Genomic DNA, 17,975 nt, shown 5'->3' with positions numbered 1-17,975 from the left:
ATTCCGTAATAACCACCCTGTCCTGTCTCACATCACGATTACCCTCCCATTCCACAATGACCACCCAGTCCTGTCTCACATCACGATTACCCTCCCATTCCACAATGACCACCCTGTCCTGTCTCACATCACAATCACCCTCCCATTCCACAATGACCACCCTGTCCTGTCTCACATCACGATTACCCTCCCATTCCGTAATGTCCACCCTGTCCTGTCTCACATCACAATCACCCTCCCATTCCACAATGACCACCCTGTCCTGTCTCACATCACGATTACCCTCCCATTCCACAATGACCACCCTGTCCTGTCTCACATCACGATTACCCTCCCATTCCACAATGACCACCCAGTCCTGTCTCACATCACGATTACCCCCCCATTCCACAATGACCACCCTGTCCTGTCTCACATCACAATCACCTTCCCATTCCGTAATGTCCACCCTGTCCTGTCTCACATCACGATTACCCCCCCATTCCGTAATAACCACCCTGTCCTGTCTCACATCACGATTACCCTCCCATTCCACAATGACCACCCAGTCCTGTCTCACATCACGATTACCCTCCCGTTCCACAATGACCACCCTGTCCTGTCTCACATCACGATTACCCTCCCATTCCGTAATGTCCACCCTGTCCTGTCTCACATCACAATCACCCTCCCATTCCACAATGACCACCCTGTCCTGTCTCACATCACAATCACCCTCCCATTCCGTAATGACCACCCTGTCCTGTCTCACATCACAATCACCCTCCCATTCCACAATGACCACCCAGTCCTGTCTCACATCACGATTACCCTCCCGTTCCACAATGACCACCCTGTCCTGTCTCACATCACGATTACCCTCCCATTCCGTAATGTCCACCCTGTCCTGTCTCACATCACAATCACCCTCCCATTCCACAATGACCACCCTGTCCTGTCTCACATCACAATCACCCTCCCATTCCGTAATGACCACCCTGTCCTGTCTCACATCACAATCACCCTCCCATTCCACAATGACCACCCTGTCCTGTCTCACATCACAATCACCGTCCCATTCCGTAATGACCACCCTGTCCTGTCTCACATCACGATTAACCTCCCATTCCACAATGACCACCCTGTCCTGTCTCACATCACAATGACCCTCCCATTCCGTAATGTCCACCCTGTCCTGTCTCACATCACAATGACCCTCCCATTCCACAATGACCACCCTGTCCTGTCTCACATCACAATCACCCTCCCATTCCACAATGACCACCCTGTCCTGTCTCACATCACAATCAGCCTCCCATTCCACAATGACCACCCTGTCCTGTCTCACATCACAATCACCCTCCCATTCCGTAATGACCACCCTGTCCTGTCTCACATCACAATCACCCTCCCATTCCGTAATGACCACCCTGTCCTGTCTCACATCACAATCACCCTCCCATTCCACAATGACCACCCTGTCCTGTCTCACATCACAATCACCCTCCCATTCCACAATGACCACCCTGTCCTGTCTCACATCACAATCACCCTCCCATTCCACAATGACCACCCTGTCCTGTCTCACATCACGATTACCCTCCCATTCCACAATGACCACCCTGTCCTGTCTCACATCACAATCACACTCCCATTCCACAATGACCACCCAGTCCTGTCTCACAACACGATTACCCTCCCATTCCGTAATGTCCACCCTGTCCTGTCTCACATCACGATTACCTTCCCATTCCACAATGACCACCCTGTCCTGTCTCACATCACGATTACCCTCCCGTTCCACAATGACCACCCTGTCCTGTCTCACATCACGATTACCTTCCCATTCCACAATGACCACCCTGTCCTGTCTCACATCACGATTACCCTCCCGTTCCACAATGACCACCCTGTCCTGTCTCACATCACGATTACCCTCCCATTCCGTAATGTCCACCCTGTCCTGTCTCACATCACGATTACCTTCCCATTCCGTAATGTCCACCCTGTCCTGTCTCACAACACGATTACCCTCCCATTCCACAATGACCACCCTGTCCTGTCTCACATCACGATTACCTTCCCATTCCGTAATGTCCACCCTGTCCTGTCTCACATCACGATTACCTTCCCATTCCGTAATGTCCACCCTGTCCTGTCTCACATCACGATTACCTTCCCATTCCGTAATGTCCACCCTGTCCTGTCTCACAACACGATTACCCTCCCATTCCACAATGACCACCCTGTCCTGTCTCACAACACGATTACCCTCCCATTCCACAATGACCACCCTGTCCTGTCTCACATCACAATCACCCTCCCATTCCGTAATGTCCACCCTGTCCTGTCTCACATCACGATTACCCTCCCATTCCGTAATGACCACCCTGTCCTGTCTCACAACACGATTACCCTCCCATTCCGCAATGACCACCCTGTCCTGTCTCACATCACGATTACCCTCCCATTCCGTAATGACCACCCTGTCCTGTCTCACATCACAATCACCCTCCCATTCCACAATGACCACCCTGTCCTGTCTCACATCACGATTACCTTCCCATTCCGTAATGTCCACCCTGTCCTGTCTCACAACACGATTACCCTCCCATTCCGCAATGACCACCCTGTCCTGTCTCACATCACGATTACCCTCCCATTCCGTAATGACCACCCTGTCCTGTCTCACATCACAATCACCCTCCCATTCCACAATGACCACCCTGTCCTGTCTCACATCACGATTACCCTCCCATTCCACAATGACCACCCTGTCCTGTCTCACATCACAATCACCCTCCCATTCCACAATGACCACCCTGTCCTGTCTCACATCACAATCACACTCCCATTCCACAATGACCACCCTGTCCTGTCTCACATCACGATTACCCTCCCATTCCACAATGACCACCCTGTCCTGTCTCACATCACAATGACCCTGCCATTCCGTAATGACCACCCTGTCCTGTCTCACATCACAATCACCCTCCCATTCCACAATGACCACCCTGTCCTGTCTCACATCACGATTACCCTCCCATTCCACAATGACCACCCTGTCCTGTCTCACATCACAATGACCCTCCCATTCCGTAATGACCACCCTGTCCTGTCTCACATCACAATCACACTCCCATTCCACAATGACCACCCTGTCCTGTCTCACATCACGATTACCCTCCCATTCCACAATGACCACCCTGTCCTGTCTCACATCACAATGACCCTCCCATTCCGTAATGACCACCCTGTCCTGTCTCACATCACAATCACACTCCCATTCCACAATGACCACCCTGTCCTGTCTCACATCACAATCAGCCTCCCATTCCACAATGACCACCCTGTCCTGTCTCACATCACGATTACCCTCCCATTCCACAATGACCACCCTGTCCTGTCTCACATCACGATTACCCTCCCATTCCACAATGACCACCCTGTCCTGTCTCACATCACGATTACCCTCCCGTTCCACAATGACCACCCTGTCCTGTCTCACATCACGATTACCCTCCCATTCCACAATGACCACCCTGTCCTGTCTCACATCACAATCAGCCTCCCATTCCACAATGACCACCCTGTCCTGTCTCACATCACAATTACCCTCCCATTCCACAATGACCACCCTGTCCTGTCTCACAACACGATTACCCTCCCATTCCACAATGACCACCCTGTCCTGTCTCACATCACGATTACCTTCCCATTCCGTAATGTCCACCCTGTCCTGTCTCACATCACGATTACCTTCCCATTCCGTAATGTCCACCCTGTCCTGTCTCACAACACGATTACCCTCCCATTCCACAATGACCACCCTGTCCTGTCTCACAACACGATTACCCTCCCATTCCACAATGACCACCCTGTCCTGTCTCACATCACAATCACCCTCCCATTCCGTAATGTCCACCCTGTCCTGTCTCACATCACGATTACCCTCCCATTCCGTAATGACCACCCTGTCCTGTCTCACATCACGATTACCCTCCCATTCCACAATGACCACCCTGTCCTGTCTCACATCACGATTACCTTCCCATTCCGTAATGTCCACCCTGTCCTGTCTCACAACACGATTACCCTCCCATTCCGCAATGACCACCCTGTCCTGTCTCACATCACGATTACCCTCCCATTCCGTAATGACCACCCTGTCCTGTCTCACATCACGATTACCCTCCCATTCCACAATGACCACCCTGTCCTGTCTCACATCACGATTACCCTCCCATTCCACAATGACCACCCTGTCCTGTCTCACATCACGATTACCTTCCCATTCCGTAATGTCCACCCTGTCCTGTCTCACATCACGATTACCCTCCCATTCCACAATGACCACCCTGTCCTGTCTCACATCACGATTACCCTCCCTTTCCACAATGACCACCCTGTCCTGTCTCACATCACGATTACCCTCCCATTCCACAATGTCCACCCTGTCCTGTCTCACATCACGATTACCCTCCCATTCCACAATGACCACCCTGTCCTGTCTCACAACACGATTACCCTCCCATTCCACAATGACCACCCTGTCCTGTCTCACATCACAATCACCCTCCCATTCCACAATGTCCACCCTGTCCTGTCTCACATCACGATTACCCTCCCATTCCGTAATGACCACCCTGTCCTGTCTCACATCACGATTACCCTCCCATTCCACAATGACCACCCTGTCCTGTCTCACATCACGATTACCTTCCCATTCCGTAATGTCCACCCTGTCCTGTCTCACAACACGATTACCCTCCCATTCCGCAATGACCACCCTGTCCTGTCTCACATCACGATTACCCTCCCATTCCGTAATGACCACCCTGTCCTGTCTCACATCACGATTACCCTCCCATTCCACAATGACCACCCTGTCCTGTCTCACATCACGATTACCCTCCCATTCCACAATGACCACCCTGTCCTGTCTCACATCACGATTACCTTCCCATTCCGTAATGTCCACCCTGTCCTGTCTCACATCACGATTACCCTCCCATTCCACAATGACCACCCTGTCCTGTCTCACATCACGATTACCCTCCCGTTCCACAATGACCACCCTGTCCTGTCTCACATCACGATTACCCTCCCATTCCACAATGTCCACCCTGTCCTGTCTCACATCACGATTACCCTCCCATTCCACAATGACCACCCTGTCCTGTCTCACATCACGATTACCCTCCCGTTCCACAATGACCACCCTGTCCTGTCTCACATCACGATTACCCTCCCGTTCCGTAATAACCACCCTGTCCTGTCTCACATCAGAATCACCCTCCCATTCCACAATGACCACCCTGTCCTGTCTCACATCACAATCACCCTCCCATTCCACAATGACCACCCTGTCCTGTCTCACATCACGATTACCCTCCCATTCCACAATGACCACCCTGTCCTGTCTCACATCACGATTACCCTCCCGTTCCACAATGACCACCCTGTCCTGTCTCACATCACGATTACCCTCCCATTCCACAATGTCCACCCTGTCCTGTCTCACATCACAATCACCCTCCCATTCCGTAATGACCACCCTGTCCTGTCTCACATCACGATTACCCTCCCATTCCACAATGACCACCCTGTCCTGTCTCACATCACGATGACCCTCCCATTCCACAATGACCACCCTGTCCTGTCTCACATCACGATTACCCTCCCATTCCACAATGACCACCCTGTCTGTCTCACATCACAATCACCCTCCCATTCCACAATGACCACCCTGTCCTGTCTCACATCACAATCACCCTCCCATTCCACAATGACCACCCTGTCCTGTCTCACATCACAATTACCCTCCCATTCCACAATGACCACCCTGTCCTGTCTCACATCACGATTACCCTCCCATTCCGTAATAACCACCCTGTCCTGTCTCACATCACAATCACCCTCCCATTCCACAATGACCACCCTGTCCTGTCTCACATCACAATCACCCTCCCATTCCACAATGTCCACCCTGTCCTGTCTCACATCACAATCACCCTCCCATTCCGTAATGACCACCCTGTCCTGTCTCACATCACAATCACCCTCCCATTCCACAATGACCACCCTGTCCTGTCTCACATCACGATTACCCTCCCATTCCACAATGACCACCCTGTCCTGTCTCACATCACGATTACCCTCCCATTCCGTAATGTCCACCCTGTCCTGTCTCACATCACAATCACCCTCCCATTCCACAATGACCACCCTGTCCTGTCTCACATCACGATTACCCTCCCATTCCACAATGACCACCCTGTCCTGTCTCACATCACGATTACCTTCCCATTCCACAATGACCACCCTGTCCTGTCTCACATCACAATCACCCTCCCATTCCACAATGACCACCCTGTCCTGTCTCACATCACGATTACCCTCCCATTCCACAATGACCACCCTATCCTGTCTCACATCACAATCACCCTCCCATTCCACAATGACCACCCTGTCCTGTCTCACATCACGATTACCCTCCCATTCCGTGATGTCCACCCTGTCCTGTCTCACATCACAATCACCCTCCCATTCCACAATGACCACCCTGTCCTGTCTCACATCACGATTACCCTCCCATTCCACAATGACCACCCTGTCCTGTCTCACATCACAATTACACTCCCATTCCACAATGACCACCCTGTCCTGTCTCACATCACGATTACCCTCCCATTCCACAATGACCACCCTGTCCTGTCTCACATCACGATTACCCTCCCATTCCACAATGTCCACCCTGTCCTGTCTCACATCACGATTACCCTCCCATTCCACAATGACCACCCTGTCCTGTCTCACATCACAATCACCCTCCCATTCCAGAATGACCACCCTGTCCTGTCTCACATCACGATTACCCTCCCATTCCACAATGACCACCCTGTCCTGTCTCACATCACGATTACCCTCCCATTCCACAATGACCACCCTGTCCTGTCTCACATCACAATCACCCTCCCATTCCACAATGACCACCCTATCCTGTCTCACATCACGATTACCCTCCCATTCCACAATGACCACCCTGTCCTGTCTCACATCACAATCACCCTCCCATTCCACAATGACCACCCTGTCCTGTCTCACATCACGATTACCCTCCCATTCCGTAATGTCCACCCTGTCCTGTCTCACATCACAATCACCCTCCCATTCCACAATGACCACCCTGTCCTGTCTCACATCACGATTACCCTCCCATTCCGTAATGTCCACCCTGTCCTGTCTCACATCACAATCACCCTCCCATTCCACAATGACCACCCTGTCCTGTCTCACATCACAATCACCCTCCCGTTCCGTAATGACCACCCTGTCCTGTCTCACATCACGATTACCCTCCCATTCCACAATGACCACCCTGTCCTGTCTCACATCACGATTACCCTCCCATTCCACAATGACCACCCAGTCCTGTCTCACATCACGATTACCCTCCCGTTCCACAATGACCACCCTGTCCTGTCTCACATCACGATTACCCTCCCATTCCACAATGACCACCCTGTCCTGTCTCACATCACAATCTGCCTCCCATTCCACAATGACCACCCTGTCCTGTCTCACATCACAATTACCCTCCCATTCCACAATGACCACCCTGTCCTGTCTCACATCACAATCACCCTCCCATTCCGTAATGACCACCCTGTCCTGTCTCACATCACGATTACCCTCCCATTCCACAATGACCACCCTGTCCTGTCTCACATCACAATCACCCTCCCATTCCGTAATGACCACCCTGTCCTGTCTCACATCACGATTACCCTCCCATTCCACAATGACCACCCTGTCCTGTCTCACATCACAATGACCCTCCCATTCCACAATGACCACCCTGTCCTGTCTCACATCACAATCAGCCTCCCATTCCACAATGACCGCCCCACACTGACTACCCTATCGCACCCATCAACACAATGACCACCCCGTCCCATCCCACACCACACTGAAGGCCCCTCCCTCAATGATCCCCCCCCACCCATGCCATCCCATCCTCCAACCTCCCTGTCCCATACTGACCGGTCCACCGGCTCCTGCTCCCTCATCTTTGTCATTTCTGTTCCCTCTGGTACGCGCGTTCAACCTGTGGGGAAGGAAAGGGCAGAGGTTAGGGAGGTGTCCACTGACCTCAAAACACTGCCTATCAATTCAGACCCTGCTCCCCCTTGCCTCGCATCCATTGACCTGCTCTTCCCGACCCCCGCCCCCCCCCAGACCAGGTCCACACCAGCCAATTCTGCTTAGCAGCCCAGACCTGCTACACAAGGTTTCCACAGTGTGAAGGGGATAACTGTTCACCTTGTGTTCAAGATAGCTTTGGGTAAGAAGGATAATGGCATGAACATCATACAGAGTCATTCAGCACAGAAACAGGCCACTCAGCCCAACATGACCAAGATATCTATCCAAACTAGTCTCATTCATTTGCAGTGGTCCATGTCCTGCCAAATCCTTTCAACCTATATCCATCTTAAAAGTATTTTAAACAATGTAATTGTACCTGCTTCGACAGTGTCCTCCTGTGGGTCATTCTATCAACCTCTGACCCCTCAGCTCCACTTTCTCCTCCTACCTTAGTTTTACACCCCTGCACTGAAGAAAGACCATGTGGGTTAATCCTATTTGTACCCCTCGTGATTTTAAACACCACTATAAGGTCACCCTTCAGCTTCCTTCATTTATTCAGGAATAAATGTCCCAGCGTATTTAGTATCTCCTTATAGTTCAAGCCTTCCAAATCCTGGTGACATTCCCACAATTCATTTCTGCACTCTTTCCAACTTAATCTCATCCTTCCAATAGCTGGGCAAAAGGAGTGGAATCATTGAGTGACTCTGTTAAATGTGAAACCAGGTATTTAAATCTAGCAAAAAGGAATTGTGAATACTCGAAGAGCATTGGCTGTGGCTGATTGAGAGAAAGGCATGGCAGAGAACAGGCAATACAGCAGGGCTCCATGGACCCCTTGCTTAATGGGATTTGTCCATGGAAGAAAAAAATTGGGAACCCCTGCAAAAGAGCACTTTAATGCACATAAACACCACAGAAAAAAAAGTGATTTATATGGAGCTGACAGAAATATTAAAAATACTGTTAAATCCAAGGAACAGGATTGTAAAATTACCAGATGTAACAGGAGGTCCGAGGAATTGGAACTTGCTGGAGCTCTTCAGAGGAGGTTCAAGAAAGTGACAGAGTCAAATCGCATGGAAGCAAGACCTTCTGCCCAACCGGCCCAGGCTGATCAGCATTCCTATACTCTCGTTTGTCAGCATTATCTAAAGCTTTCCTGTCTGTGTACCTGTCCAAGTAATTTTTACATGCTGGTAGTGTACCTACCTCATATACCTCCTCTGGCAGCTTGTTCCAGACATTGACCCCCTTGGGTGAAAAAGCTGCCCCTCAGGTTCCTCTGGTTTTTGATTCCCCAGCTCTGGGAAAGGATCATGTACACGAGACATCTTATTTACAGTCTGAACGTAAAGAGGTAAACTAAAGCAGACTGTAAGAGCCACGATTGGTGCGTGAATAGGAAACGACTGGTGAGGGCAAGTCTAGGCCTGACAGTCCAGAGAGTTTATAAAGGGGAATATGGAAATTACAGTATAATTAACAATTACTTTGCATCAGCCTTCATAGAAGTACACAAAACCTAACGGATATATTACAGAAGGTCTAGTGAGAACAAGGAACTGCCAGAACCAAGTGTTAGCCAAAAAATAGTACCACAGAAATTGGTGAGCTTGAAAGTTGATAAATCCCAGCAACCATACAATCTACATCTAGAGTTTAGAAAGCGTTGTCATCTTCCAAGATTCTGTGGATTCTGGAAATGTTCCTGGGATTGTAGGAGAGCAAAAGTAACCCAACTTTTCAAGAAAGGAGAGAGGAAACACAGAATTACCAAGCTGTTAGTTTGAAGTCAGTGGTGGAATCATGCTAAGATCTATAGTGAAGGACCTAGTAACTAAAAACATTAGAAAATAAAAGGTTTGAATGGAGCCAACATTGATTTATGAAAGGAAATCATGTCTTTGACCGACCTGCTGTCTTTGAGAATGTGACACTTAGATAAGGAGGAACAAGTGGAGGTGTTGTAACTGGGTTTCTAAAAGGCTTTTCTTCAGGTGGTTGGCCACCAACGTTAGAGAATATGGAATATGGAATATGGACTGATGTACCTGACATGGATGGAGAACTTATTCTCCAGCAAACAGCAGAGTTGGAATAAACGGACCCTCCTCAGGTTGACAATCTGCAGCTGGTGCGATATCACAGGGATCTGCACTTGGTCACAACCTAATGTCAACAATTTAGCCAAAGGCACCAGATGTCCTGTTGCCCAGTTTGTTGATGAAGCTGGACCCGGTGGGATTGTGAGCATGGATAAGGACGTAAGGTGGAGGAGGTGGCAAGTGGGCAGGCTGAGTGAGTGGGTGAGACAGGGCAGATGGTACATAATGTGGGAAAATGCAAGGTGCACAAATAGAATATTTTCTAAATAGGAATCATTGATGTTTGATGTATACGTCACTGAATGAAATCCTAACTTATCTCCATCAGCTTACTGGTCCATTCCCTTCCCACATCATCATTGACACCTCAGACATCTTCCCCCACTTTTAGTTTCCATTTCCAAGTCTCCCTTTCACTTTGGATATCCAGGACCTCCAGCCAGGCTGTTCAGTGGGCTCTTTACCTCAGCGAAGCAGCACCCTCCACACCTCCCCCTTTGGCAGTGCAGTTGAACTCATTCTCACCTTGAATATCTGCTCCTTCAACCCCACAACTGTAGTCACTTTCTTCAAGCCCAAGAAGACTTTCGGCAAACTGGCCTTAATAACTCAGGGCGAAGAGAGTAAAAGCTGGTTGGCCATGACACAGTTATGCAGGTTGCTGGGGAGGCTGCATTTGGAATATTGTGTTCAGTACTGGTTGCCTTGCTACAGGAAAGATGCTGCCAGAACTTGAGGGTCTGAATTATAAGAAGAGGTTGGACACGTTATAACCTTATTCCTTATAGCCTAAGGACTGTTTGTCACTCTTAATTTTTCATTGATTCTATTCTATTTCTTTCCCCTACTATGAATGCCTGCAAGAAAATGAATCTCATGGCAGTACAGTATATGGTGACATATACATAGGGAATAATAACTTTACTTTGAACTTTATAGCACAGGAGTCCGAGAGGGATCTGACACAGGGTGAATGCACTAGGCCAGAGTTGGGGAAATTAGGAACTACAATATCTATGTGGAAGCAGCTGTGAAAGGAAGTCGTTGAAGTAGGTACAAAAACAGCTTCTAAAGGACACTTGGACAGGTACATGGGGTGGAAAGCCTTAGATGATTATGGGCCAAATGCTGGCAGACGGGGCTAGCTTGGATGGGGCATTTTGGTCGTATGGGCAAGTTGGGTCATACAGCCTGTTTTCTGTGCTATATAACCGTGTAACTATGGCAACTCACAAGATCGAAAGCCATGCTGCTCTCTCTGTTCGATACATTGAACAGTTCTTGCTTCACACCAGGGGAGGCCACCATCCTCAAAATGTCTTCCTGCACACTGGTGGCTGTACTGGTGGCGTTTCCTGCACTCCTACAGAGCTCAACAAGACTTCACGATCAATTCCCATCCTGTTTTTGGTTCCACTCATCCATACCCGATTCTTCCCTTCCCTTAGTCATTGGTTTATTAATGCCATGTACTGAGATACAGAGAACTTTGCCTGCCATCCAGAAAGTCATTCCATACAAAGAACATAGAGGCAGTAAAGAGAAGAGAACACAGAATCTAACGTTACAGTTGCAGAGAAAATGCAGTGCAGGCAGACAAAAGCAACACATGGACTATGACAAGGTAGATTTTGATGTCGAGTTCATTTTATCATACTAGGAAACCATCCAATAGTCATATAACAGTGGAATGGAAGATGTCCTTGAGCCTGCTGGTGTGTGCTTTCAGGCTTTTGTATCTTCTGCTGAGGGGAGAGAGGAGAGGGGAGAGGGGAGAGGGTGGGAGGGACCTTTGATTGTGTTGCCTGCTTTATCGAGGCAGTAGGAAGTGTTGACTCCTGTGGAGGGGAGACATTGTAGTCTTGGGTAGAGTATTTGCATTTGGATAGGATGCTTTCTACAGTGCATCGATAAAAATTGGTGAGAGATGACGGAGGACGTGCTGAATTTCCTCAGCCTCCTGATGCGCCAGTGAGCTCTCATGGCCATGGAGAGTTTACATGGCTTACTGGAGAGATCTACACCTAGGAACTTGAATTTCTTCTGCACCCTTTCAAGCTAAGTGCAGGGTGATCAAAGTTACACACAATATCCCAAAAGTGGCTGAATGATACCTCGAACAACTACAACATCATTCTCTCTCTCCCTCACCTGGATCCATCTATCACCTAACGGCTCTTGCTCTTCCCAAGTGTTGTGTATTGGCTGTCTTCCTTCTTTACTTTCCAGTTCTGATAAAGGGTTTCTACCCAAACATCATCTGTCCCTTTCCCTCCAGGGAAGATGCCTGATCCGTTGAGCTCCTCCAACTCCTTTCTGTGTTGGTTCATCTTCAGTCTCGGATGGTTACAGCTCCCGGGGTTAAGTGAATTAACAACTCTAGGTAGCTTCCAAATAGGTAATGCTAACCTAACAGGTGCTTCCAGGCTGTCTTTGATTCCTCCAATCAGACAGCATCTTTCACCATTCCCTCCACCCACCTCTCCCTCCACCTCCCACCCCCCCCCACTCTCTGCTCTCCTGCAGAATCACTCTCAATATGGCTCCCTTGTCCACGCATCCTTCCCCACTAATCTCCCTCCTGGCACTTATCCCTGAAAGCAGGACAAGTGCTACACCTGCCACTTCACCTCCTCCCTCACCACTCAGGGCCCCAAACAGTCCTTCCAGTTGAGGAAGTCTGCAAGTCTGTCTATTGTATCCAGTGCTCTCAGTGCGGTCCCCACGGTATCAGTGAGACCTGGCACAGACTAAGGACAGCTTTGTTGAGCATCTTCACTCCATCTACTACACCAGGCGCGATTCCCCGGGTGCCACCTAATTCTACTTCCCATTCCCATTCCGATGTGTCGGTCCACAGCCTCCTCTACCATCGTGACGATTCCAGTCTCAGGTTGGAGGAGCAACAACTCATCTTCCATCTGGACAGACTCCAACCTGACAACATGGACATTGATTTCTCTAACTTCTGGTAATTTCTCCTCCCTCCCCTTTCACTATTTTTCCATTCCCCATTCTGGCTCCCATTTACCTATTCCCTTCTCCTCGCCTGTCCATCACCTCCCTCTGGTGCCCCTCCTCCTTCCCTTTCTCCCATGGTCCACTTTCCTCTCCTATCAGATTAGTTAGAGTCATAGAAGACTACAGCACAGAAACAAGCCCTTCAGCCTATCTAGTCCACGCTGAATTAGGAATAATGTCCCAACATATTCAACCTTTTCCTATAACTCAGGCCCTCAAGGCCCAGCAAAATCATTGTAAATCTTTTTCTGCATTCCTTCAATCTCATTTACATCTTTCCTGTAGGTAGTTGACCAAAACAGTACACAATATGCCAAATTAGCCCTTGCAACGTCTTATACAATTTCAACATAACATCTCAAATCCTGTGATGTTAGTCCTGTTAGTCCTGACGAAGGGTCTCGGCCTGAAACGTCGACTGTACCTCTTCCTAGAGATGTTGCCTGGCCTGCTGCGTTCACCAGCAACCTTGATGTGTGTTATCTCAAATCCTGTACTCAATACATTGATTAAAGGCCAACATGCCTAACGTCTTCTTTATGACCCTATCTACCTGTGATGTCACATTGAAGGAATTATGGATCTGTATTTCCAGATCCCTCTGTTCTACTCCACTCCCCAGTGCCCTGCTGTTCACCGTGTAAGGCCCACCCAGGTTGGTCTTCTGAAGGTACAACACTTCATATTAAAGTGGAGAAGATGGCGGCGCGATGGCAGTGCACGCGGCCTCTCCAGTGATGAATATCTGTTATCTGTCAAGTAGGGGACCGTGCACAATTCTGATTTGATGGAGACAGACATGAGTGCATAGCGGAACATCTGGAAAACTTCTGAAATGTCTGCTTTGCTACCGCTGCTGCTGTGTGGTAACCGGAATCTCTGGAGCTATAGGCCCCGAAATCCTCGGCTTTGCGTGTTTCAGCGGCCGGGGAGAGGTCGAAGGCGCGTGGTAGAGGATGGCGCTCGGGAGGCTGTATTGGAGAGGTTGCTCAGAAGCTCAGAATTTTCGGACAGATGGACTCAGGGTTGGCTGCTTCCACGGTGCCTGGAGGTTTATGGCAGGGAGTTTCTCCCTTTTGCCGCCGCTATCGGGGACTTGGGAGTCGATCAACTCGGGACTTTGAGACTATTTTTTTAACTATGCCTATGGACTGTTCTTCATCAAATTATGGTATTGCTTGCACTGCTGTAACTATATGGTATAATTCTGTGGTTTTGTCAGTGTTTTGTCTTTGGTCTGTCTTGCTTTCTGTGATATCACTCCGGAGAAACATTGTATCATTTCTTAATGCATGTATGCATTTCTAGATGACAATAAAAGAGGACTGAGTGCTCGTAATCTAATCTAAACTCCATCTGCCATTTTTCCAGTTGATCGTAATTCTGCAAGCTCTGATAGTCTTCCTCGCTTACACTACACCCCCAGCTTTTGTGTCATCAACAAATTTGCTGATCCAGTGTACCACATTATTATCCAGATTATTAATATAAATGACAAACAACAACAGACCCAGCACCGATCCCTGTGGCAGGTTACTAATCACGGACCTACAGTCAGTGAGACAACCATCTAGAAGCACTCTCTAGCTTCTTCCACAAAGTCAATGTCTAATCTAATTTACTACCTCATCTTGAATGCCAAGCGACTGAACCTTCTTGACCAAACTCACATACGGGACCTTGTCAAGTGCCATGTAGACAACATCCATTGTCTTGCCTTCGTCAACTTTCCCGATAACTTCCTCAAAAAACTCTATAAGATTGTTAGACATGACTTAGCACACACAAAACCATGTTGGTTATCCCTGATTAGTCCCTGTCTATCCAAATACTCATATATCCAGTCCCTTAGAATACCTTCCAATAACTTTCCCACCGCTGATGTCAGACTCACCGGCCTATAATATCCTGGCTTAATTTTAGAGCTTTCCTTAAACAACAGAACAACAACTATCCTGCAATCCTCCGGCACATCACCCGTCGCTAAGGATGTTTAATATCTTTGCTAGGGCCCCCCTGCAGTTTCTGCACTTGCCCCCCACAGGGTCTGAAGGAACACCTTGTCAGGCCCTGGGGATTTATCCACCCTAATTTGCATCAAGACAGCAAACACCTCCTCCTCTGTAATCTGTATAGGGTCCATGAATACAATGTTGCTTTGCCTCACTTCTATAGATTCATGTGTCCATCTCCCGAGTAAATACAGATGCAAAAAAAATTCTACTGAAGATCTTCTCCATCTCTTTCAGCTCCAAGCATAGATTACCACTCTGATCTTCCAGAGGACCAATTATATCTTTTGCTATCCTTTTGCTCTTAATATATCTGTTGAAGTCCTAATGATTCTCCTTCACTTTGTCTGCTAGAGCAACATCATGGCTTCTTTCAGCCCTCCTGATTCCTTTCTTAAGTGTTCTCTTGCATTTCTTACACTCCATAGTGCCTCATTTGTTCCTGCCTGCCTACACTTGCTGAGCACGTCCTTCTTTTTCTTAATGAGGATCTCAAAATCTCTCAAAAACCACGGTTCCATAAACCTGTTATCCTTGTCTTTTATTCTGACAGGAACATACAAACTCTGTACTCTGAAAATTTCACTTTTTAAGGCCTTACATTTACCAAGAACACCTTAGCCAGAAAACAATCTCTTCCAATCCACACTTGACAGATTCTTTACAATATCATCAAAATTAGCCTTTCTCCAATTTAGAATCTAAGGACCAATCCTACCTTTTTCCACAATTACTTTGAAACTAACAGCATTATGATCACTAGATGCAAAGTGTCCCCATACACAAACTTCTGTCACCTGCCCTGTCTCATTTCCTCATAAAATGGAGGAGAAGCTGGCGGCGCGACGGCGGCGTGCGCAGTCTCTCCGGTGATGAATATCTGTTATCCGTCAAGTAGGGGACCGTGCACAGCTCTAATTGGATGGAGACGAACATGAGAGCACAGAGGAACATCTGGAAAACTTCTGAAATGCCCGCTTCGCTGCCGCTGCTACTGTGTGGTAACCGGAATCTCTGGAGCAGAAGGCCCTGAAATCCTCAGCTTTGCGTGTTTCAGCGGCCAGAGCGAGGTCGAAGATGCTCGGCAGAGGCTGGCGCTCGGGAGACTGTATTGGAGAGGCTGGTCGGAGGCTCCAAGTTTTCGGATGGATGGACTCAGTGTCGGCTGTGGTCGGCTGCTTCCAAGGCATCGGCAAGTTGATGGTGCCTGGAGGTTTATGGCGGGGAGTTTCTCCCTTTTGCCGCCTGCTATCGGGGACTCGGGAGTCGATCCACTCGGGGACTTTTGAGACTTTTTTTTTAACCATGCCCATGGTTTGTTCTTCAACAAATTATGGTATTGCTTTGCACTGCACTGTTGTAACTATATGTTATAATTATGTGGTTCTGTCAGTGGTGGTCTTTGGTTTGTCCTGTTTTCTGTGATATCACTTCGGAGAAACATTGTATCATTTCTTAATGCATGTATGCATTTCTAAATGACAATAAAAGAGGACTGAGTGTTCTCATAATCTAAAAAAAATCTAAAGATCTTCTATCACAATCTCTCTAATTGAGATTTCTATGTACTGATTAAGGAAACTTTCCTGAACACAATTGACAAACTCTTTCCCATCCGGCCTTTTTACAGTTTCAGAGTCCCTGTCAATATGTGGAAAGTTAAAATCACATACTATCACAACCTTATGTTTCTTGGAGCAGTCTATGATCTCTCCACGTGTGTTCTTCTCAATCCCGCAGACTGTTAGGTGGTTCCATTAACTTGGTCCTAACTTTCTTATTCCTCAGTTCTACCCATAAAGACTCACTAGATGAACTCTCCAGTCTATCCTGACGGAACAGGGCTGTGATATTTTCCCTGACTAGTAATGCTACACCTCGCCCTTTAATCCCTCCCGCTTTATCACATCTAAAACAATGGGTGCCCAGAACACTGAGCTGCCAGTTCTGCCCCTCCTGCAACCGAGTCTATGTTGTAATTCCATTCCATAACCTCACCTGCCTTTCCCACAATACTCCTTACATTAAAATATGTGCAGCTCTGAACATTAGTCCCGCCATGCTCGACCTTCTGATTCCTGACTTTCTATGCAGTCTTAACAACATGTCTCCACAATCTCTCCACTACCTGTTCTGGCACTCTTATTCCCAGCCCCTGCAACTCTCGTTTAAACATCCCCATGCAGCACAAGCAACCCTACCTGCTAGAAACATACATCAAACTTGCTGGTGAACGCAGCAGGCCAAGCAGCATCTATAGGAAGAGGCGCAGTCGACGTTTCAGGCCGAGACCCTTCAGTTAGTCCTGACGAAGGGTCTCGGCCTGAAACGTCGACTGTACCTCTTCCTAGAGATGCTGCCTGGCCTGCTGCGTTCACCAGCAACTTTGATGTATGTTGCTTGAATTTCCAGCATCTGCAGAATTCCTGTTGTTTGCCTACCTGCTAGAATATTAGTTCCCCTCCATTTCAGGTGCAAACCATCTCTTGTGTATAAGTCCCACATTCCTTGAAAGAGAGCCAATGATCCAAAAACCTGAAGCCCTCCCTCGTGCACCATCTCCTCAGCCATGTGTTAAACTGTATGATCTTCCTATTTCCGGCCTCACTAGCACATGGTACAGGTAGCAATCCTGAGATCACAACCCTGGAGGTTCCTCCCTTTAACTTAGTACCTAACTCCCGGAACTCATTTTGCAGGA

General features: G+C 48.3%; 1 protein-coding gene across 8 annotated transcripts in view; it reads right to left on the bottom strand.

The window, feature by feature from the left end:
• The window catches only part of LOC134342402 (equilibrative nucleoside transporter 1-like), a 150,605-nt gene that overhangs the window by 90,077 nt on the left and 42,553 nt on the right, over window positions 1-17,975 (bottom strand). For 7 of the 8 annotated variants that reach the window (XM_063040483.1, XM_063040486.1, XM_063040482.1 and 4 more), the window contains one exon: window positions 8,026-8,089. In XM_063040483.1, the coding sequence (XP_062896553.1) occupies window positions 8,026-8,060 (35 nt within the window). In that variant the 5' untranslated portion in view covers window positions 8,061-8,089. Of the gene's footprint in view, window positions 1-8,025; window positions 8,090-9,345; window positions 9,440-17,975 lie in introns of all 8 variants that reach the window. The other variant, XM_063040485.1, reaches the window with a different exon arrangement.

This window comes from Mobula hypostoma, chromosome 2 (genome assembly GCF_963921235.1).
Source record: "Mobula hypostoma chromosome 2, sMobHyp1.1, whole genome shotgun sequence".
Taxonomy (NCBI): Eukaryota; Metazoa; Chordata; class Chondrichthyes; order Myliobatiformes; family Myliobatidae; genus Mobula; species Mobula hypostoma.
Note: the sequence above shows the minus strand (reverse complement) of the source record. Positions and strands in the feature narration are given on the sequence as shown.